Genomic DNA, 25,305 nt, shown 5'->3' with positions numbered 1-25,305 from the left:
TATGGATATAACATTAAAATCTAAGCAGTTATAATAATGTAATATATTACTATAATAAGGACATACACAATTGCTATAAACACTAAGCAGGATACATCATAAGCTAGTTTCCAAGTACCAATAGTGATTGATGATTTTAAAAAATCATTACTTCTTTCAATTTGTTTTGTATTTAAATAGAAGAAGAAAAAATAGAGGTAAGAAAAAAAATTACAAACAGAAATGGATTGTTAAATCGTAATTGAGATATGTTAAACTTTTGTTTTGATTGGTAATAGGTTCAACTTCTTGGGGCTGATGGCCTAGAGCAAGATGTTGGTGAGACTGAAGATGATGATTCGCCAGAACATCGAGCCCGTAGACCAATGAATGCATTTCTTTTGTTTTGCAAACGCCATCGCCCCCTTGTCCGTCAGGAACACCCCAGGCTTGATAACCGAGGTGCTACCAAGATACTAGCTGACTGGTGGGCTGTTCTCGATCCAAAGGAAAAGCAGAAATATACAGACATGGCCAAGGAGGTAGGTTACAATGACAAGGAGTCATGATGGCTTTGAGCATCCATTCCCATTCAGGAAATACCAAGTACCTACAGAAGGTCTAGCAATGAGAAAAATCAATCCTGAATCTCAGGTGCTAAGGGAAAATAGAAGAACTGTTTTCCTTATGTTCCTGTGTCCCAGGCCCATCTAGGAAATGCTGGTGGAGGTATTGAAAGCAAGTTATTACCAAGTTTTTTCTCATGGTCAATACTCCATTGATTGACATAAGGGATTGATTTATTATGAATGGTGATTTATTAATTATGTCTTGTGATTTTCTTTTAATTTTTTTCTAGGAACTCAGCTTCTGCTTTTGGAGAATGTCCATGGCAAAGATGACAGTCTTAGCTTATTCTAATTGTATCATGTGAAAGAGTCTTCATATGCTAAATGCTTTGTGATCATATATATAAGTCAATCTCAGGGTCTTAGCAGCAGCAGTTTCTTCTTCTTCTTAATGTGAACTTGAGTGAGGAAGTTGGACAGAGTTGTATGCCTTTCAGCTATAACATTTTTTTGATTTTGTAATAAACACAGTTTTCAGGAGCTATGCTTTAACTTGTTTCTGCTCCAAAGGTAGCATCACATGAATATTTAAAACCAATATAGGCATGAATGGCAGTAGAACAGGATGTACTGTGATGTGTTCGTGTGTGTAAACACTGTGGAGGCAGTCCTTGGTGAGAAACATTTCCACTCAGGAAAGTGATTCAGAGAGGTGGAACATTAATCAATTTCAAAATGATAGCAGTTAGTAAATTTCTTCCAAATTATATATTAAGATTCTGTTTCTCCATTAATCTGAAATTAGTTTAAGATAATTACACATTTAAATATATTATGAGGGGATTGGTCCCAAGTAAGAGATAAGCAAAACCATATTCCTGTGGTTAAACCTGAAAGGAATAATTTTAACCGTATTTCTTCAGAGTTGCAACTTGAGAAAAATCTTGATTCATGAAAACCTCTGTTGCCCAAACATTTGGTTTATGTCTGTGAAAAAATGAACCAGTAGGGGATAAAGTATGTAGTTTCAAGATATTTTATTAGACAATCAGTATGTGGGAAAAAATAATACTTCGTTTTACTCTGGTTTTATTGAGTTTTTTAATAAGGAAACATGCAACGTAAAGATTTCTTGTGAAATGTTTAGGAAAATTTTAATCCAGAGTAAAGGATTAGCATAGTTGCTGTGTAATTAATGATCACACAAGGCGTCCGGAATTGACTATTGTTAAAGATAGAATTTTAAGTACGTTGGCCATCTGGAAAATTTAAAATTAATTGCAGGAACCTACATTATTTTAAATGTTTCATTAGATTTGTACTAGCATAACAGTAATTAACAGTAAAACTTTTTCATTAAATAGCCTTACATTCTTTCATAGTCATGCTTATATGGTAAAATAAACAATTATTTGAAGCCTCACAGGGAGCTGCATAAAGCTTCCTATAATTAAACACTTGAGTTTGTTTTGGATTGCTGTTTTGGGGTAATATGCAGCATATCCCCAGTATATTGTTTGCCTTTTCTTAAATGCTGCTAATTTATAAACCCAACAGGTGGCCACTTTTAAGAAAATGAGGTATTATTTTTGTACAGGAAATCCCTTACTAATTGCTTAATTAGATTCTGACAGTGTTTGCCATTGTGGTTGTATAATGGAATCTTTTAAGGTGGCCCCCTACAGTCTAAAAATGGAGCCCATAATGTCCAACATTACAACTTGCCATGTTTATAGTTGCATTTATGAAAGTTTGCCTCATTTCTCCCACAAAGTGTAGATGATTTAGCTATTTTCAAATTTGTGGCACAACTAGAGTGTAGTCATGGTTCTTACTTGTTTCTACCTATTTACTAAATGATTTCACAGTTACATTAAAGTATATGTAATTGTAATGGTGCTTTTTATTTTAATATTGTAGCCTTAATTGGAATGTCATTTCAATCAACAAATACTTATTAAGTGGCTATTGTGTACCAGGTTTTGGTGGTGGTTGCTAATTATAGAGGCCAATAATAAATATGTTCTGTGTTCATCAAATACCTCCCCCTCACTTTTCAAGCTATATTTTAGATATGTAACCTTTTAATTTTATACCCCAGTTTAAAATATTCTTTATTAGGTGCAACACATATTCTTTCAACATAGTGTATGTTTGTGATAGCTTAACCAATAGCTATCCTGTCATTATTAGTTGAGTGAAAAAAACAGTCATGCATCACTTAATGACAGGTATGCATTCTAAGAAATGTGCCATTAGGCAATTTGGTCATCGTGCAAACATTATAGTGTACTTAAGACATTTACAATGTCACTAGGCAGTATAATCTTATGGGATCACTGTTTTGTGTGTATGTGTTGTATAGTTACCCAAAACATTGTTATGTAATTTATTCCTTTCTCTCTGTAGTTTTAAAAGAAGCATGTTTTGAAAATAAGAGCGAATAATAATTAATACAAATTTAGAGTGATTCCTTTCTTACCTGCTAGTTCATGAAAATTTTATCTGACTCTTCACTTACTCCTGATTATCAACCTTATGTTAGTACATTTGGTTAGATAAAGCACCCATTCCATAATTTGTTGTCATTTTCTTGAATTATTGCCCAGTACTAATTTGCATTGTTAGAAAAATCTGGTTGAATGAGGGTTTTATATTCTCTGATGAATCTCATCTAAGCAATAACTGATTGTAAGAAATCTTAAAAGTACTGTCCTACAGAGATAACCTGTATTGCATTCTTGAATTCAATAGTGTGCAGTGATGGTGCAGTGTTGTGCATGTTAACAGGTTTTGATTTTTGAATGTGTAACTGCATATTAGGAGGTGCAGAAGCAATTTTACCTTTCCTTTTAGCATCTTTATATAGAGGAATACAAATCTCTGCATTTTTGCCTAGGATATTCCTGGAACTTTCTGATTGTCACCTAAATTTATTATTATATTTAATGGATTTGGATTTATAGGATCATAATCTTGACCTTTAGCTAGAATTCAGTACAAAGAGGAGGGGCAAATCTGGAAAATTTAGACAATTAAAATGACCTTGATGGAGCTCCCTGCCTTTTAGGACCAGAGGACCAGAGGACCAGGGGTATGCAGTAGAATGCATGCATTTATTGATTGATTTGTTCATTCCTTGCTCACAATTTTAAGCAAGCACAAACATGTAAAATGATGTCTCTCCTTCGAAAAAGAAATCTAACACTCATAGGAGTTAGTATTTTGGCTAGTCATATGTTGGGTGAACAATGGTATATTTATCCTACCCAGTTTAAATGCCTGAAAGCTAAATGGATTTAAGTGTGGCTAGAATGGTAACAATAAAATATTTTGCATCTTATGGGAAGAATCTGCCTATGCTAGAGAGGTGGAAGTATATCAGGAAAGGCTTTATATTCTTGGTTTTGATGATAGGATTCAAAAAGAAAGACAAGGCTCAGAGTAGATGTGGGAACTTAAGATCAGTTTCAGGAACTAGGAAGTTTATTTTACCTAGAGCCTGGGTTATGTGTATGATAGTCATAGGAAATAATGATGTAAAGGTAAATAAGAGAATCACGAGAGATCAAGTTGAAAAGTTTGTAAGTTCAGTTGTATGCAGATAAAACAGCTATGGAATTAAATGCAACAGAATGAAATTTGAAGGTGAATCATACTTGCCCTTTGTAAATATTGGTATCTGTTTTCAGTACTGGATAAAAGATTATTACCACTGCAAAACTCTATGGAGATTTCAATGACCTCTTTCTCCATATTTCTTTAAGACAAGATTAAAGTATTTTTGGTTATTTCTTTGCAACTAGGATAATTTTATACAGACCATTCATTCCCTTGTTTTGGCTTCATCAAAAATGAAATCCACTTCAAAGTTGTTACACCATATTTCTCATGAATTAAAGTGTGGAGGCCTTTCTTAACTGTTATGCATCATGCTTAGCAGATAGAATTTGTATTCTTGCCAGCGTGCTGCAGCACTTGACGTACTGTTAGAGTGGCACCTCATTCATCCAGCATCCTTGAGAAGCAAATGCTACACATAAGTGATTTCCAGATAGATGAAACTTTAGTGTTCTTTTAAAAACTACATTTTTATTTTGTATATTTACCCTGAAAACTTTAGTTAAAATTTGGTTTGCTTCCTTTTCAGAACATCTTTTGAATTTTTTTGAATAATTTCTATCCTTTATTTCCCAGTGGGAATTATTGGTGAGACTTTGTGAATAATTGAGTTACATTCAAATTTTTATTTATGTAGTAAATGATTCTCAACTCTTTTGATTTTTTTGAATTTTCTCTTCACTTTTCTTTGGGTTTTTCTCTTTTGAATCCACTCTCATTTGTCAGCTTTTTTCTCTGACCACCTGTAATCCAATGACTCATTGTGGAGCTTTCTGAGTGTGGCTTAATCAGGACCCCACAACTCTAGAGGGGAAGTAGATGGTAAAAAACATGTTTGTGCTCCATATTTTGCAACACTCCTGTTTTCTTAAACTTTTGCATTCTTGTATTCCAGACACCAGGACTTTTCTTAGCTGAATTTAAAAAAATATATCCAGGGGTTAGGGGCATAGCTCAGTAGTACTGTGCTTGTCTAGTTATGCAAGAGGTCCTGGATTGATCCCCAGCATTGCAAATAATAATAATATGTAGATATATCTTTGGTATAAATTTGTAAAATTTATAAAATGTTCAAATATTGCTTTACCATGTCCATGACAAGGTCCATTTTGCTAATCCTCAGAACAATCCCAAAAATGGATTATTATTTTCCAGAAGATAAAGATGAAATCACTAAGGAAAGTTAACTTTTCCAAGCAAGCAAAGTTAGTAGTAGTGAGGCTGGGATTCTAATAATTAACTCTTTTTAACTTAGATCTCTTTGGATTTCCACATCTATAAAATTTCTGTAAGATGCCTGCTGCCCTCATAGGGTTGGATGTAAGGTACAAGTGAAGAAATATTTAGGCACACATTATGTAAAGTTTAGTACTCTATAAAAATGTTAGTTTTAAGAGTTAAAACTAATGAGCAGTTAATGTTTGTTTTTATTTGATATTTCTTCACCCTACTGAAAAGTCACTGTTTTAATTATGAATTGTTACAATGAAAGGCTACTAAAAGGCAAATTTGAGACTTTGAAGCAGAATCAACAAGCAGCAACAAAACTAGATAAATCATTTGTCCAACTTGGCAGAAATGGTCCATTGTGATTAATAGCCTCTAACAAGATAATCATCTGTTGGTCATCTGTTTGCTAGTGAATAATAATATTTAAATATTCAAATCAAATCTAATTGCTAGGACTTTATAAAGACCCTGGAACTAGTGAGGAATATTGAGAGTTTATACTGAGTCTCTCATACTCCTCTTGGTATCTCGTTCCGGTTGTTAATTGTTAAGATTGATTGTGAGACCCAGTGCTCAAATATGATTTCTGATGTTACTACAGTAATTCCTGATTACTTTGGAACTTGTGAGCATTCAAAGGGATATGAGTAAAAGTTAACTTTTGTACCATTTGAAAAATGTGCAAATTCTTGATGTAGATTTTTCCGTAAGGAGTAATTTTAAAGTATTTTTAAGGAAAGTATTAAACCAAAGTGAACATATTTTTAAAGAAAATGTAAGCATTTTGACAATTCAACATGAATTAACACTTCTTTCTAATCTTTTAAAGTATCTTTTCTAGCTAATGTTTTCTCACCCAAATCCTTATCTACTTTTTAAGAAGTAACAAAATTAAAATTGTAAAAGACTTCTTAAATTATGATTTTTAAAATTAGCATATACTGACTTTTCTCCTAATTATCCAAATTAGTGAATAAAATTTACATATAAAAAGAAACCACTGTCTTAACATTAATCCTCACCCTTACACAATTCAAGCACCTGTAGATAACGCCCTTGATTTCAGTTTTTCCTTTGACTTCTCCACCATAGATCAACCAAACAATTCTCTGATCATAGTATTGAAGCCACTGTTTTATGTGTATAATTTCTATGGGAATAGCTTTATCATTAAAGTTTTTCAGGCTACTGTATAACTTAAAATATTTTTATCCAGCCAAAACCATAAACTTAATTCAGTGTTCTGTCATGTGAAAGTCTAATTAATTTTCTTCCTATTAGAAACAGCTATCAAGGATAATTCACATCACACAGTGAATTGAGTCATATTATCCTAATTATAATGTTCAATTTTTTGTGATGGAAAGATCCTCAGACTAAGTCTGCACTTGCTTAGTGACACTTCTCAAATATCACTCTTTCCTTTTTCCCCTTGCATAATGTGATTTCTGCCTGCTGATGGAAAGAGATACAGCTGTCTTAGAACTTACTATGCTGATGTTCAGTTAGCCTGCTGTAGAGTATGTATGAAATAAAATATGTATAATAACTTTTAAAAAAATCAGTTTCCTGTGTAATCTCTTAAAATTCTGGTAGATTTTTTTTTTTCATATTTGCACCAGAGTTGTCATCTTTATTATACAGACATTCTCAGCATCCCTTATTATTAAATCTTACAGGGTTGTTATTTTCTCATTCACTCTGTTGAGAAGATCTAGACTGTAATAACAACTAGAAATATTAGTGGACATTTAAATAGAATTCCACCAATTAAAAATAAACAACTGGAGAACAATAGGTGAATATTTCTTTCATTTTAGGTTGCTTCATAGATCAAATTTACATTTGTGTATTTGATCTGGAAAAATAATATTGAATCCACATTTTTTAAAGATTGACATAATATTCTTTTTTTTTTTTTTTTTTGGTACTGGGGATTGAACTCAGGGGCACTCAACTACTGATTCACACCCCCAGCCCTAAATAAAATTTTGTATTTTATTTAGAGACAGGGTCTCATTGAGTTGCTTAGCGCCTTGCTTTTGATGAGGCTGGCGCTATCCCCCTGCCTCAGCCTCCTGAGCTGCTGGGATTAGAGGCATGTGCCACCGCGCCTAGCTGGATATAATATTGTTATATAATAATGCCATTTTCAAATGTAGGACAGAAAACGCTGTGACAAAAGATATGTCTTTAATGCCAGTAATGAATAACAGAAGAATCAATAACTGATATACAAATTTGTAATTATTGCTAATGAAATACAGTAGTAGTTGAGGTACAAGAGAAGGGAGTTAGCATTACCAAGTAACTTATATAAGTCAGAAACTATATTTGTAAAGTACGTTTAGATCATTTAATTGTCTGGAAATTTGCATAAAGAAACTGGAGCCTTTGAGGTAAATTTTCATTTTAATTGGTAGAAATTAGAAAGTCAGTGTTATAGTGAGAATTTAGTTACCTACAAGAATTTTTCACTGAAATATTTAGAATAAATTAGCCTGTGATTGATGTTCTTGGAGGATGAATGAATTTCTCTCTCACCTCTAGCATGAACAGTTTGGCCCTGGATATCTGGATAAGCAAGGCCTATCTCTTTGACCCTTTCAGTCCTTTGATGATGGATTGTGCCCACATGGTTGAAAAGCATGGTAATAAGTTTACTTGCTGTTTGCTTCAAACTGTATACAAAATCTCCTCCCATTTCTCCTTTATCCAGCCTTCTCTGTAATCCCTTCCTAAATAACCTTATCACAACAAATGATTAAGCATTTCTGTTGTTTCTTATAGCTGAAGCAAGTGATTGATGAGGTGCCTAGTTCCAAGGACATTCTTATACCTTAAGGCTCTTTTTGCCTCTACCCTCACTTGATGCTCATATACTACTTTATTTTCACATGAATTTATGGCTTCTCCATCCAATTTTTAAACTTTCTAATTAAGAACAAGAATTTTGTGGTACTCTTTTCCTGTCTCCCACATTTTTAACTCTTCTGCTCAATATATACTGGATCAAGGGGCTGGTAGATTGTATGCTTAGCTTGTATGAGGCCATAGGTTCATTCCTTAGCACCCAAAACATATATATACACTCATATATGTGCATGCACAATTGAATACATGTTGTCATGGTATTGATCATCTATATTTAAGAATCTGTAAGATTAACATTATGATACAGTTCCAAGGTATTGGCCCACTTAGTAAATTCTCAGTTCCCATTTTCTATAAAACTCTTCATATTCCATAGTCTCTTGACCTTTGTCAATTCTTCCACTAATGTGTAGCTTCCCCTTTACAAACCTTTACAAAACCATTTTGTGTGCCTGAGTCAGGGTGAGGCTAATGGGCCATGTGTAAAAAGAAATATTTGTTGTGTAATTAATTGAAAAATATAAGCAATATGAAGACAAGAACTCAATTCATACCTTTTTCTATTGGTGTCTGATAAGTCTCCCTTAATTAAAGCTCACAAAGTATTTGCAGTGAGGGTGGGTAGAGTGTATACAGGGTAAGGGACATGATTGTGGTGTAATGCTTCTCACTGCTTTCTGTTATCTTGAGCATCAGCTCCCCACTGTAAATTAGTTTAAGCTGGCCTTCATTAGAATCACCAACTATGCTCTAAAAATAGTTGATGCTGTCAATAATTCATTTTAAAAGACAACAGTATTGATTTTCACTGAAGCACATTATTAAATAATTTTAGTAAAAGATATCACGTGATGTCTTACTGAAAAAGACTTTATTCAACAAATGAACGTGGAGAGAAGAGAGGACACCTACCTAAAAAACAGGCAATTTGCATGCCGATGACATCATCCAGCATCTTACTATTGTGACTTTATTAAAAATTTTGAACTTCTTCCCCAAAAAGAGATAATTCATTTCTCATGACAAATATGTTAATAAATTTGAAAGTCTTTTGTCAGTTTATAAAATAGTGACCTTTGTTCAAATGACTGTTCATCTGACAAACAGCCCGTGTGCCTTCTAGTAGGACACAGTAATGATGCATGTGTCTGCTACTTCCATTTTCACTTCACCCTATCATTTGTCACTTTCTGCCTATAGACAGCAGCCAAGGCTATTTGTCTGCCTTAGCTTAATATGCAAATCCCTCACCCACTTGCATGGACTGTGGTAGTGTATCTCCTATATCACATTTGGTACCCCTAATTACATTCTGGAATATAATAAAAATTCTAGTCCTGTGTATTATTTTAATTACTTTTATAAGAAAAGTGAGTATCTTGTGAGTTTTTATATCCATTGATAGGTAAATTTACAATTTATAGGTAAAATTTTGAGAAAATTTGAGTTAAGATAACCTTGAGATATAATATTAGACCCTTGTGTATTAAAATTGCATTATTATCCATGATTTAGTTTTCATTTATATGATTTAAAATGAAATGGTGGGGAGAATTTACATGTTCTTTCTTAGACCAGCGTTAAGTGGCAAATTTTTTTTAGTTTGGGTTAAATTAAAAACTATTTGAAACATACTAAATTAGTTAATCGTATGCACAGAGTGACCGTTTTAAAAGGTAAGCTTATGAGATTGAAAAAATTGTATTAATTTAATAAAATATCCAATAGTATTTACATGTAACAGTTGAAGAATACAAGGAAAATATCTTTTTTTAACAGATAATATAACTTTTGGTAACATACAATGAATATCAATATGATATTTCATTTTAGTGAAAGGAGAATGAGATATCAGTTGAGAGAAAGGGTTACAGTAGCAAGCCACAGAAATACAAAGGAGAAAGAAAGATGTTAGTGGATGTTGAAATTTCCAAGTAAAATATAAAGTTAATGATAGATTAATTGCAACATCACACATCAGAGCTCTCAGAGCTCGTTCATATATTCAGTCATGTGTGTGCATTACAAAATGTTGGCAGGTACACTGACACTTTATTGATGGAGGAATTGAAATTGAGAAAGGTTACATAACTTGCTTAATGTCGGTGGCTGAAGTAGAGGGTGATTTGAATTCAGACCATCAGACTGTGCATCTAGTGCTTTTCCCTCCTTATGGCCCCTGGTCTTCAAATAACTGAAAAGTTAATGTCAGTTGTCCTACTCTGTTCCCCTTCTCCTGCTCTTGATCTTGGCTCCTTTATCCCACAATGAAGTATTTTGCTGTGAGTTTACCTGCATTTATCTTACGAAGTACATCAAAACACAAATGTAATTTTTTTTTTAACCATAGTTAGCAGGTTAAATAAAGCTATGGGAAGAATCTTGACTCCTGACACTGATGTAAACTCACACTCTGTGATGTGTACCCAAAGTTGCTTTGAAATAGACCATTTTTGACAATAACCCTAGGCATTGGTGGTGGTATTCTCTGTTGATGCAATCTAAGGTTGAGACCTAGAGAGGCCATTTTTTTTTCTCCTTGGTTACCATAGCCTGAAGTGGAAATATCAGAGTTTGAACCCTATATTTTTTGTCTCCAGAACGTTGGTTCTTTCAGTTATAAACAACTTCCTGTCCCCACCAATATCAGACAGGCTTTTGTAGCTGAAGAAAATGGGGATTAAAAGACACAATGTACTTTCTGTGCTCTTATCCCACAATGGACTTTGTCCGTAGAGCCCTGTGGCTCTACAGACAAAGTCACTGAAAGTGGTTTCCTCATTCGTTATCTAACTGGGGGAAATAGGGTGAAAGCTATTTGAACTTTCTTCAATCTGTTTGTCAAATTAAAATTTGCTGATTTTTATTCATAGTATAAAGATGCATTTATGAAAGCAAATCCTGGCTACAAATGGTGTCCTACTACGAACAAGCCTGTGAAATCGCCAACTCCCACAATCAATCCACGGAAGAAACTTTGGGCCTTTCCATCTGACTCTTCAAGAGACTTGCCAAGCCCCAAGAAGGCAAAGACTGAAGAAATGCCTCAGCTGAACTTTGGAATGGCTGGTGAGTTTAGATGTTGTTTCTACATCTTCTTTAGTAATAGGTCAATACATCTCATTAATATTTTTAACTAATAGTGCACAGTTTGGGGTAGTAAAATTTATGACCAATATGAAGCAATCACAAATAAATGGCATATCTTAAAGCACTAGAAGATGATATACAAAGAATATATATATATATATATATATATATATATATATATATAAAACTAAAGAAAGGAGATGGAGAGACCAAGTTATACATATGTGTGAATTCCTGTCATTACTATATAGAAAAGTAGATGAAGATGTGGAGATAGTTAGGAGCTTAGGGAATTTTTTAATATTTAAAATATTTCAATACATATACACACTACAAAGGTATCCCAGTAAGAAAGCTACAATTATGTATATCATCTCTGTATCTGAAACATCGAGGGCAAAAATATGAACAACTCCATCACATATCTGAGGTGTATCTAAAAGCTGTGTCTTACAGAGTTTCCATCCTAAACCTCTACCCCCATCCCCCACTTCCCAGTTCCTCTATGAGCCATGCAAATTTAAAATTCCAGGTGGTCCCATTTGTTATGGAACCTTTAATACTTTCTGGGGTGGTAAGGAATCCTGAAGCATTTATTACCATGAAATAAAGCATTTAAATGCCTCTATCTACCCTGGTCATTGCAATGCAATAGTCAAAAGAAGAATTTGCCAAGATGAAGTTCAGAGATTGGGCAGGGTAGAAGCAGTGAAGTTGGTGTTGAGCATAGAGTTCCTATTTCATCAAACACATTCTCTTCAAAATCAGTGTACTGAACCATTTGCAATATGGAAAGGTTGGAAGGAAGTTGGGCAATACTGGGATGACACATTTTTGTTTTAAATAGCCAACAGACCTTACCAGATTTAAGAGTTCAATACGCAATTTATATAAATGCTAAAAATTAAGCTTAACACAATGGCAATTCTGGGGAAACAGTCTCCAGATGATTGTTCTATATGTGTCTATAGTATGACTTTTAAGTGAGCTCTCAAAATGATGGTTGGTTTCATATCCCCCCCCCCTTTTATGGGGATTAAACCCAGGAACAGGGGTATTCTAAGCATGAATTTAACCGCTAAGCTATACTATGTCCCAAAGAGTCAAAACAGAGATCTGCTCTTGTTTTAGCTTTCACTTTGTACAATTTTAACTGCAACTCACTTGTTAATGGATAGTCTTGTGGATAGTCTTGGTGATTTTCTGAACTTCCCATATTATATCATTTGGAGCGTTTCTAAAACATTTTCTTATCAAGATGAAAAAGTCTTATGTAGATGACTGGCTTCTAATTTAAATGTCTTTGATTATCATTTAGCATCCATTGCTTTTTCTCTCACTTCTAAAACAAGGTTAGTGCATGTTGGACTTTTTTTTTTTTTAACAACATTCAGTTATTCTTTGCAATCAAATAATTATTTCAAATTATATAAAACTATGAGAAACCTTTTTTAGTGTTGTTAACACTATTAATCTACCAGTCTTTTACCTATAAAATGGAAGTAGAACATAAACTTCAACCAAGATTTTTACTTCTTAGCTTTTTATGACAGTGTTTTTGGTACCAGGGATTGAACCCAGGGGCACTTAACCGCTGAGCCTTATCCCTAGCCCTTTTTATTTTCATTTTGAGACAGGGCCTGAGACAGGGCCTCGTTAACTTGCTGAGATTGGCTTTGAACTTGCGATTCTCCTGCCTCAGCCTCTCAAGCCACTGGGATTACAGGTGTGCACAACCCAGCATAAAGCAGTTTTCTTTACAGCAAAGTACAAGAAAGCAGAAAGACACTTCCTGGCATTCATCTCGTTGTATATGTAATTAATTGCGTGTGTTGGATATTGAAAATCCATGGCAAGAGTTCTATTCAGCTTCCATTTAATGGGTAACATTAGTTTGATGTTTCCAATAAGATGAAGTGAATTAAATTGCCTTTAATTAAAACATGCTTCTTGGCTATCTGAATTAGGGGATATTGAGGGAATTTAAAGGCTAGTGTAACTTTTCCTTAGCAGTGAATCTCTTTCATTTTGTTTTGTTTGCTCTGGCTTTTCACTTGACATTTTTCGGTTTATTTGTCACATGTATATGTTTTCCAGGAAGGGGAAGTTATTTAGAAATTAATGCAGTACAAACCCTCTTGATAAAAGGAAAGTGTGCTATTTATGCAAATACATTTTAATAGTTCTGAACTATATAAATGTAAATGATATAAAGGATGAAGGTAATTTCTTGCTCTGTCTCAGTATGCATATAGCTAACTTCTTGTGAAGTCATATTGGTATATAACTTATAACTTATCATTGGTATATAAATTATCATGTAATCATGTTCCCATTTTACTTTGTAATTTGAACTAACACATTTTTATCTTTAGAAAGCTATCATCCAATCCTACTGGTCTCCAGGATGACAGCTGCAAAAGTATTTCACTCTCAAAGTAACCAACTAAACTTTTACTTTCTGCAAAATTCATTTCACCCTTCTTTTTTTTTTAATTTTAATTAGCTTTATTGTCTGTCTTAGCAATCACAATAGTATGTAAACTTAGTGTTTGATTAAAATTGGAATCTTTACACTTGAGGCAAAGCTCATGATTGCTTATGTATTCTGTTTCTCTGTCTTTCTATAAGGCTGTCTTTCAACAATGACATATTTTCTTGAACACTTGATCCTTTGGTGACCTCATACGTACCTTGTAACCTGCTTGCAATTTTAAACAAATTGTATATATGATCAGACTTACTCCATGAGTTCTCAAAACAGGTTTGAATAAAGGGCATACCTTGAACCATAAAGAAACAACTGAATGTCTTCAGACAACATTTTGACTGATCCTTATCTTTAATTGTAGAGAGAGATTCCTAAAATAAAATATACATTTATTGAGAACCTATGTGTACTAGGAGAGAAAGTAAGCTAGGCATTTTTACATGTGTTCTTTTGTTGCAGTACCAAATCTTAATTCATTTAAGAGAACCTTTAAAAATATATGTTTCTTACTATCTGTTGGGTCAAAAATCACTGGTAACAATAAAAAGATTAATTTTTAATCTTGAAGTTATTTTGAGAAAGAGACTAACTACTTCTAAGAATTTGTACATCAGTTATTTTAAATTTATCTTGAAAGTTTTAAAAAGAAATAATTTGAAAAAAGCTCACTAGATTTTGAAGGTCCATTTTGAAAATATCTCTGTTCTCTAGTTCTGATAGCCTGGTTCTTTTTATTAGTCCTGCTTTCATCTGGCAGAAATAACAATTTGAGAATAAAAATCTTGGAAGACAACCATAAGTACTCTTTTTTTTTTTTTTTTTTGAGGAAATGGTTGGATGTGTTTATTTCTTTTTTATTAGTTGCTCATGACAATACAATGATCTTGACATATCATACATTAGATTCAAATGAGATATGAGAATAAGTACTCTTTTGTTTTTTTAAAAAAATAATTTTCATGCACAGAAAGAAGCCTTGGGTTCACAGATAATTCATGTTCTAAGTAGCTGGGCTACTGAAGAAAATAACTATGCTGGAATGGTGGAGCAATTGTGGTATTTAAAAGACTCATAAAAGTGCGAGCACTAAGAAAATATATGCCAGGTTATTGTTAAAGAGTTTTGAAAGTTATTTATAAAAGTTATGTGGTTCTGTTGCATTTCTGTATTTATTAATATTCTCATTGATTCCTTCTGTATTATATACGGGTCCTGCTTGGAAGGTGATTGTTTGTTTGTTTTTGACTTATTTAGATCCTACTCAAATGGGAGGCCTGAGCATGCTGCTGTTAGCTGGAGAACATGCTCTTGGCACACCAGAGGTAAGCCAGTCCCTCATTCCTTTCCACCCTGCTCATGCTGGGGCTTAGGAACACAGACATTTGTATTCAGTTCACATTGTTATTTCTGCAGTTCACTGCTTACAGCTCATGAGCAAACTTTACTTATAATTGTTTTCACTACGATCTGTCTGTGCATCTGGTGATTTGAGAGTAACAGAAGTGGTGTTAATAAACCAAGAGGACACAAACACAAGTCTAGTGGAGATTTTGTGGGTCTGTGAATCTAAAAGTAAAAAATGCAATATACAGTTAGTTGGCCTTTGCTGTGACTATGTCATGTGTATGTACATTGTGTCTTACAATTCATTTACTCTCTTCAAAACTTTTCTGCTGTTTTGATGTTCTCATTTGGACTTCCTAGTAGAAAAATGATTGTTAAAAATATGAATTTATCCTTCTCTCTAGTACCTGAATTATCTATTTTAAAAATCTGACAACATGGCTTTCCAGAATTGTTTCATTTTTAAGAAGGAAAAGGACGGACCCTTGTGAGCTTGGTTTCACAGTCTAGTTATTGGACTTCTCTTGCTAGACATTTATGGGTGTGATTTTGATGGGCACATAGTAACAGTTAACCACACATAGTTTGCATTTGTAGAATCTTTTATTTTCCAGACACTCTTAACAGAAGCCAGTCAGATTAACCTGCTGGTCATGTTATTTTAAAACTCTTGGGTTCTTGAGATAAAAATTTTCAGTCCTCATCCAGAATATCTATATAGGGCAAAATAGCCAGTCGCCTCAATTTTATCACAGATCTATACTTTTAACTTATTTTTTTTTAATTTTGAGAATGCTATGTAGATTATAGTGAAAGCCTATTCAACTGTATAGGCTGCTTATATGAGACTATTGTTATTTATAGTTTATATTTGGGATCCACAGTTGTTGACTGTCTGTTCAGTTTAAATTATTTTGATTCTGTTCAATTTAGTATATTAAAAATGTATATATTTGTTGTATTCTTTAACTGGGGGGGGGGAACATTTGTGCTACTTGGTACCTTTGCAAACCCATTATTCAGCATGTTTGTACTTCCTAACACAGTGACATTGTCAGGCATCATTTCACTTGCCTCCACATGGTATTACCTAATGGCAAATCAGGTAAACTCTCATTTAGGTATAGTGTATCCCAAGCATGTTCTAGAGATGAGTGTTGGAATAACAACACACACTTGACCTTTCAACACAGCTGCACTTGTGATTTCCAAGAGTGCTTTGCATTGGGAAGTCAGCATCATCTCTCCTAACAGATTATATGAGGATGGTAGTTTTTATTCCCAACATCTTTTAACATTCTTTCTTACTTTTTAGTGCAAGTATAAATCAACATTTGTAGAATTTCTGGATGATAGTCAAAGAAAGGGATACTTCACCCAAACCCTTTGCTTAAAGTTGTGCCTCGTGGGGTCTTTTCAGTGAGAGAAGTTCTCTTATTCCCTTTTAAAGCATAGAATATCAAAAAAAGCACTTTAAGTAATGCAGTGGTAGATCTTTTATCTCTGATGTGGAAACATTTTGAGAATTCTCAAGCTAAAAGAAGCAAAGTTAAATGACTTATCAAACTAAAGGGAAAAGTAGATCTTAAACAACACAGCTCTGTCTTCATATTCCCTACCCTCACCTCAGAGATATGTGGGTTATTAGTGAAAATAATCTTGACAGATTAGAACAATAAAGCAGTAAAAAAATATAATCTGGTATCTTTGTAAATATCATTAGTTTGAGAGTTTACTTCATAGATATCAGTAGACTTCCCTTAGTCTTTCGATTTCTGTGCAAAGTCTTAATTATATAATTCGATTATATAATAGAACTTTAGGGACTTATATATGCAGCCAGATAAACATTAGCTAAACATAGTAAATGTATACTTAAAATTTTCTAAGAAATTTAGCGGGAATATAGAACCTTACCCCAGATGAGAGATTCAAAAGTTTCCTATTTTTGACATTTAGAAAAATAACTGTGAAATTTGACATTTACAAAAATTCTGCCACAGGAATGGTTTAATCATATGGCTTTTTAAGTACCATGTAAAATCCTATTCTAAAATATTATTCTTAAAGGGTGGAAATTTTCTTTTGTTCATTGAACTGAGACCTACTCACATAGAAAAAGTTCTTAACAGACTTTTTAAAGTATAAAATTAATATAGGTAATAGATTTACTTTAACTGAAACAATGAAGTCCCAAATTAAAAGATTGTGTTTTTTTTGTTTGTTTGTTTGGCTTGACCTATCTTAATGCTCTTAGAGTTTTTAGAGAGAAATTTCAATGTCTTAAGAGATCAGTAGGCAAATAATAGTAATATTTGAATTTTCTCTTTTTCCTCATTAATCTTTCATAATCAATTTGTGGCTTTACTAGGTCAACATTTTTTTAGTGCCTCTTTACTAAGCTCAGGTGGCTTTTATAGTCTCAGCTGTGGTAACTTTGTGTCTAATAAATAAAAGTGGTGAATTTTGATTTATAGTTTCTTGTATTTTTCACACATTTTCTTTATAATTTACTATAATTTGTTAAATTTGTTATATATTTTTTATACCTGTAGTATAAGGAATGCATAAACTATTAGAGATAATTTTTTAGAAACAACGTATGTTTTTACATAATTTATTAATTAAAAAATCGATATGTTGAGCAAGACAAACATAAAGAAAAGTGATTTCTGGCTCAAAATGGTAGACTAAGTAAGTCTTTACTGACAAGAATAACTTAAAGAGGAAAAGTTTATTTTTACTCATGGTATCAGAGGTGTCAGTTCATGGCCATCAAACTTCATTGCTCTGGGTCCAAGATGAGGCAGCATGTCGTGGCAGAAAGCCATGTGAAGGGAAGCTGCTCTCCCCATGGTGAGCCAAAAGCAGAAAACTTGGTGGTAGTGGTGGGGGCCTAGAGAAGATATATTCTTCCAGGGCACATTCTCAGTGACTACCTCCTCCAGTCATACCCCACCTGCCTACAGTCACCACTCAGTTAGTCCATTCAAACTAAGATGGACTGATTATGTTATAGATCTCATAACCTAATCATTTGTCTCTGAATATTTCTGCATTAACAGGAGCTTTTGAGGAACACCTCATATCTAAACCACAACACCATATAGAATATAAGCATAGCAGTCTCATTAGAAAATAACCACATAGCAGTGAAATAAATAGCAAGGAATGTTTCCAATGATATAAATTTAGTCAGAAACCAAGTAAAGTTGTTTAATGAAAATAATGAGATCCAGATAAATAGGTAGGAGGGAGCAACAGAGGAGATAAGAGGCAGTCTCATTAGAATGCCCTGAAATTTAAAGGAATATATACTTTTTAGAAAACATAAGTGTGCAAAAGACAAGTAGAATAAATAAAAATAATAATGTTCATATTGAACTGAGAAGACCTAAAAAGAAGGCAGTTTGCTTCATGTCAGGGAGTTATCTAAAGGTGAAAATACAGCACTGGGAATGCAGCTCACCTTGAGTGGCAAGGCCCGGGTTCTACCTCTACTATAAAGGGAGAGTGGGGGCTACTAATGAAAATACAGTAAATAAAATGGAAGTATTTGATCTGGAATTGCCGGAAGTTACCTTTAAGGCTAAGAATATTCTCTTATATTTGTTAGTGACCTTAATAAAAATGCAAAACTAAATTACATTTTTAAAAATAAGGCAGGGAGTGATAGAATTTAGAGGGTATAGAAAGGGCAGTTATTGTAATGTTTTGAACAACCCACAATAAAAAATTAAAAAAAAAAAAAAAAAAAAAGAAAGGGCAGTTATTCAGCATCTAACATATAAACAAGAATGTGAGGTGTCCACCAAAAGTTCATGTGAGATAATCCAAAAAGGTTTGGAGAAGAAATGATTGGGTTATGAGAGCTTTACCCCAGTCAATGAATTAATCACCTGATGGGATTAACTGAGTGGTAACTGAAGGCAGGTAGGGTATGGCTGGAGGAGGTGGGGCATTGGGGGCATGCCTTTTGGGGTATATATTTGTATCTGGCAAGTTGGAGTCTCTCTCTCTCTGCTTCCTGACCACCATGTGGGTTGCTTTCCATACTCTTCCACCACGATGATCTGCCTCACCTTGAGACCCAACTATCCATGAACCTGAGGCCTCTGAAACCATAAGCCCCCAAATAAACTTTTCCTCCTCTAAAATTATTCTCATTAGGTCTTTTAGTCACAGCAGTGAAAAAGCTGACTAAAATAGTGGGCTAATGTTAGAAAAAATGATATTGGCATTGAACCTTATTGAACAACAGAAAGATATCTTAACTAGAAAAGAAAGAAGAGTGGTTGGAAAATAAGATAAGTTAGGTGGCATAATCATAACTGATGGTGAAGTTTTGAAGACATCAGTATTTACTCAGTTGAATAACTAAAGCCAGACTTTCCAATGTTTGCAAACTGCCTCAGACCTTAGGGCTGTGATTTCGGAATACTAGCTTTTTCTATTGGAACAAACAGGATAGTAAAGTTTTGATCAAGCCAGTTTTTGTTTTGCTTTCCATTCTGTGAAATGGAGCTAATAATACCTGCTTGCCCTTAACTCCCAAAACTACTATGAAGATTAACTAAATAAAACCTGTAAGGTAGGTTTTTTCCTGGAAAGAATTTTTGTAGGTATAGTATTATTATAACCTTAAGTTATTCTGGGTATTTCACACTTGACTTGAAAGTTTGAATTATATTAGGCATTATTCCCACAGGTTGTAATATACTTTACAGTTTATGCATGTGCGTGTACACACACACACACACACCCTTACTTGTCCATTGAAACCTTATAAGAATTTACAGTTGTAATTTACTCTTTATCATCAAGTACTCAAGAAGGAGACAACTTTTTAATACCTGGGGGAAATCAATATAGGAAGTAATGACTTAAGCAGAGTAGCTGAATTAGCATCAAATTAGTGGATAAGGTCCATCAGGTGATGGGCTTGCCTCTTATAAAGCCCTGTGGGGAAAGGTCATGTTACATGAGAATTGAACAGTGTAAAATTGAGTGCTGTCTTTGCATACATTGATATGAAAAGTGTTTATTGAAAATTATGGATGTGCATCTACCAAGTGGCAGAACTGAGATTTGAGCCCAGGAGAACTAGACAGTCTTCTTGTAGTATACTGGGTCCTTTGTGATTCAGTCCCCACCTACCCAAACTGTGCCACTTCTGTGATGGCCCATGCTCTGAACTCTTTAGTTACTAGCAGCCAGAGCAGGGGCATTCATGGGTGCTCTCAGGGCTAGGTTTAGTGTACCAAGCACTTCACAGTGATTATTTCATTTAATTTTCCCCAGAACCCTATGCTTTCAGTTTATTTTTGTCCTCATTCTCCAAGATCATAGAAAAAGCAATTCATAATACGAAAATTTAATCCCACATATTTCCGTTATATGAGATAGGCAATATCGGAGATATGGAACACTTGGTTATTCTAATATTTGTTCAGTAAATTAATTCTTATATCCACATTTTTCAACACTGTTTAAAATTTTAAACAAATACTTATTTAGATAAAATTGAAAGGTGTTAACTTTTTGATAGTTTCTAATGTCAGTGAAATTAGGAGAATTATTTTCTATCTGTTGGTACAAATTTGTTCGTTTGATAGGTGCCTACCGTAAGGTACTGTATTTGACTATTCTGGGTTACTTAAGTCCATGGAATGACATTTTCCCTCTTCTCAACTCCTAGCTCAACCTATATTAAAGCTTTTATTCCCTTTTTACAGTTTTATAGGTTTTAAACACATTTTGTAAAAAAAAAAATGCTGTATTTAAATTTAACATTGAAAAGGAAATGAGAGCTCTGAACCTTTTCTCTTCCTAAATGTTTAAAGGCCTCCCCTCTCTATGTTTACTATTCATTACCCTTTTTAACTGGAACTGCCCATCAAGCCAGTGAGCTCAACCTCTTTCTTTTGGAGAACTGGCCGGGAGCTTGTCTGGGCTTCACATACTAGTGTTCTGCCACACAGACTATAATGATAGAACTTTCCCCATGGAGTGAAATCAACATTATGATATTTCTGATTCCCTGAGTAAAACCAGGGTCTTATTCTTTTCACTCAAGTGACTCAGTGTACAATCCAATTCGGTGCATTCATCTCTGTAGTGCTGTTTGGTTGTGCTTCCCACTGGACCCTAGTACCTACTCAGGATGGAGTATATTCTACTGTTGTCAGGTAGCCAAGGGCAGTGCATCATGATGCAGGTTTTTTTGTTTTTGTGTTTTTTGACCTCTCAGGTGGAATCCTCTATCCCCAAACTGTGTTTTCTCATGAAAGATGCTCTCTGTACCTGACGAAGCCTTTCTCCTCTCGAGTTTGCTCTTTACCTTTAATTGTTAACAGTTGGCTGACAACCTTCTGGACAATTACTAAGGACTGGCAAATACTTTCTCTGACTTACTTGGGATCCCACATCTCTGCTGCTTTATTTCCTTAACCTTCTAACTGGTCTACTGCCTCCAATCATTCCCCAGCCAAGGTCATCCTGCACACCACTGACATAATTACCTACCTACACATCTCTCCTCATGCTGTTCTCCTACTTAAAGTCTTGCAAGTCTCCCATTTCATTTAGCCTAATTTTCATACTTCTTAACACAACACAGTAATTCCAGTTTTTGTCAGTCAGTCTGATTCCTTTCCCTCTATATTTCCATGGCATCTTACTCTTTAACCACTCTGAGATATCACTGTTTCAAAACACAGTGCATATTTACTTCCATATTTTCCTAGCTATTACTACATTATATGTATGTTTCTTGTGAGAGAAATTCTGGCTTTCCTTCTAGATGTATGTGAGATACTACTTAACTCCTTCCAACTGTAAAGGCTGTTTGTTTTCCCATAGCCCGTGATATTTCGTCATTATGCATTTATATAATGCAGCTGACCCTTGCACTTGAATCAAGTGAGTTAAAGCTGCAGGAGGGAATTTGAGAGACAGCTTGGGCAAGAACAGGGAGTGTCTTTCAGGAGAAAAGACAGTTTAGGTGTAAAAGATTCCACCTGACAATTCAAGGACAACTCTTTAGCACAGTTCCATAGTCCTTATTTTATTCCCCAGCATATGCTGGAATCAAGTGGAATTTAAACTTCTTAAAAGCAGTCATCTTTGTATATTTATTCAATGAGTGAGTAATAAATAAATGTTTGAGTTGGCAAGAGGAGGACTATATGGCTGAGCTACAATACGTACATGCCTTTTTAATTGACTTGTGTTTGCCACAGTACCAAGCATTGTGACACTGTGGTCTTGTGCCCTGCAAAGTAGGAATGGGCCCTAGATAATTCTTACTTCCCAAGCCACTTACAGTGTATAACTGGCTTGATCTTCACTTTTCTTTGCCTATAATTTTCACTATCTAAATTGCTCTTGTGGAAAAGATACTGCTACCTCATAATTCTTAATTATACTAATCATTTTCCTTCCTTGGTCATTGAGAATTATAGCTAAATCAAAGGAAGGATTGAATTTAAGGGAAGTTATGTGATTAACAAAAATTCCTTTAGCTGTTTTATTTTTGGGCATATAGCATCACCTAGTGGTTCTATGGATTATTTCAGGGATTATTTCTAGAGACAGCTTCTCTGTCCTCCCCACCCCCACCCCACATACTTATTTTATTAAACCACTGCTCATTTAGTATATTTTCTTTCCTCTTCTTTAACTCTGTATATTCTGTTACATTTAGGAAGTAAACCTTTTCTAGCATAGGAATGGATGTTGAAGAATTGGTGTTTTTTCCATAAAAAGTGTGTCCCACTTAACAAAAATAGATAGTTTAAAGTATTTTAAATGCAAACAGCAAGGCAACATAGTACAACACAATATTTTATACATTTCATAAGGTCTGGTACTCTTTGACTAATGCTGTTATCCAAATAGAAGCCCTTTGTGGAAATATTCTATCCTTTTCTTATACATAGGATTCCGTATTGTTTATCAAGCACATATTATTACTATATGCACAGATAAACACACCTTTATTGTACACCTTATTTATGAAGTGCTCAAGAATGAATCCTACATATTGCAATTTCCATTAAACCATTTTTACATTTTGAGATTTTAGATAGAAATTTCTGCCTTTTCAATAAAGATATATTTTGTAATTTTAGAATCATAGCTAAACATATAAATTACTGCATTGAATGGATGCCTTCAGCATAAATTTTAGGGCTATTTGCCATAATTTGTTTTAGATAAACTACTGTGCTTTAGTTTCTCTGTCTTATCTCTCTGTCTCCTCCTGCTGCTGACATTGTTTCTTCCTTTTACAACCTTCTCCTTTTTTCTCGTCTCTACTCTTGGTCCCTTCTGATTTGCTGCTTCTATTCTTCTATGGACTAGAGTCAAGTAAACAAGTCAGGTACACAGGTCAGGTAACATAGCTTAGGAGGATCCCATTCTCTTGACTCCTAAATTTTGTTCTGTTTAAATTTTGTTCCGTTTCCTTTATACTATATTGAAGATACATGTTAAATTCACAATGTTTTATGGTAAAAATAGCTCGATTTTAAGAGTGCATGATTTACTAGATTAAAGTGCACAGTTTTAGTGATTCTATTCCTGCTCAGTTACCCATTGGACAGCTTTTGTTGTACTATCTGTTTCAGTCCCTGAGATTCTTCATATTCACACACAAGCCAAAAATCAAGTCGGGCAACCAGATACTCATTGTGCATCTGCTCTATCTAATGCATGGTGAGCATGAACATGCATAGACTTCTTTCATGTGTAGGGTTACAGATACCTTGATAATTACTTGCATTTAAATCTTCCATTCAAATAGGAAATTTTATTTATTTAAGACCATCCATCCTGAAGATTTTCAAAGGATATCATTTAACTTTTAAACTTTGGCTTGATTTATTATATAAGCAAATGCAATCTATAAATGACACTTAAAAGAAAGTTAAATTTTCTACTTACTGTTAGTATGAACTGTAAGCCATAGGAAAATTTATTTCTGCATAAATGGTAACTGTTTCTCATACTTCATAGAATTTGAAACAAGAATGCAGTCACACACTGTATAATGATGTTATGACATTGCAGTCAGCGATGGATTGCATATACAAATGGTGACCCCATACAATTCTATTGCCTAATGATAGTGAAGCCATCTTATTCTGTGTTGTGATGTGTATACAGTGACATAGTCTGAATGATGCAGTTCTCAGAACAAAACCCTGGTGTTAAGCAACCCATGCGTATAATATGTTATATAGGCTTTATGTGTGTAGTTGCTGTAAATGACATTTCATTCCAAGTACCTTTTCTAGATTTCTGTCACATGCATAACCTAGTTTAGTAAAGTTTTATGAAGATACTTTATGCTTTTCATTAAATTACAAGCTTGGTTTTAAAACACATTTTGATTATTATTCAGGATCCAAACACATATGATTTCTTTCTGAGCCAGGAAAGTGTTGATATTTTTTAATTCCTAAATTGTGAAGAGACATTTTGATCAAATATTCCCAAACTTTTGTGGATACTAATTTCAGAATTTATTGGCTTTCTTTTTAGTGGAGTTTGTGTTTCTTTGGTTGGACATTTGGCACAACATGCCAAATAATCAAGTGGCAATAAGCAGGTCAGGCTTTATAGCCAAACCTTGGGTGGCAGATTAAATAAAGATTCTGTACCTTCTCCATGATGCTTGGGAGAAGGTGACCATTATTCTTTAAAAAATCCCAAAGTGACAAATAAATTTTCAAATGTTTTCTCCTGCTTAATGGCCTATGATACTGTTAAAGAAACACATCTCCCCAAATGTTTAATGATGAGATTCAGCAAGAAACATTTTTTTTTAGGATCATAATCTAGTTAGCTGGCAACTATTTCCATAGAGTTCAAGCATCTAATTGATCACTATTGCAACTATTAAAATTAAACTGAAAAAGATTTAGAATTCAGGAAAATTATTATTAAGATTATAAAAGAACATTCTAACTGTAGTATAATATCCTGTTTTATGTAAACATTACCTACATCCTCAACTTGAAGAATATATATGGAATTTTAACAGTATTTATATTTGGAAAGTAACATTGGGTAGGAATCTTTTCTTTTTTGTTTTCCTTTTTT

The 25,305-nt window shown here is 33.9% G+C and overlaps 1 protein-coding gene across 9 annotated transcripts in view; it reads left to right on the top strand.

Moving 5' to 3' along the window:
* Positions 1–25,305, top strand: part of Bbx (BBX high mobility group box domain containing) — a 285,419-nt gene that overhangs the window by 196,488 nt on the left and 63,626 nt on the right. For all 9 annotated transcript variants that reach the window (XM_046464037.2, XM_046464036.2, XM_046464035.2 and 6 more), the window contains 3 exons: positions 279–521; positions 11,147–11,342; positions 15,109–15,176. In XM_046464037.2, the coding sequence (XP_046319993.1) occupies positions 279–521; positions 11,147–11,342; positions 15,109–15,176 (507 nt within the window). The remainder of the gene's footprint in view (positions 1–278; positions 522–11,146; positions 11,343–15,108; positions 15,177–25,305) is intronic.

Source organism: Marmota monax, unplaced genomic scaffold, assembly GCF_021218885.2.
Source record: "Marmota monax isolate L192 unplaced genomic scaffold, Marmota_monax_Labrador192_F-V1.1 WCK01_AAM20220418_F8-fsc00156, whole genome shotgun sequence".
NCBI classification, from domain to species: domain Eukaryota; kingdom Metazoa; phylum Chordata; class Mammalia; order Rodentia; family Sciuridae; genus Marmota; species Marmota monax.
Note: the sequence above shows the minus strand (reverse complement) of the source record. Positions and strands in the feature narration are given on the sequence as shown.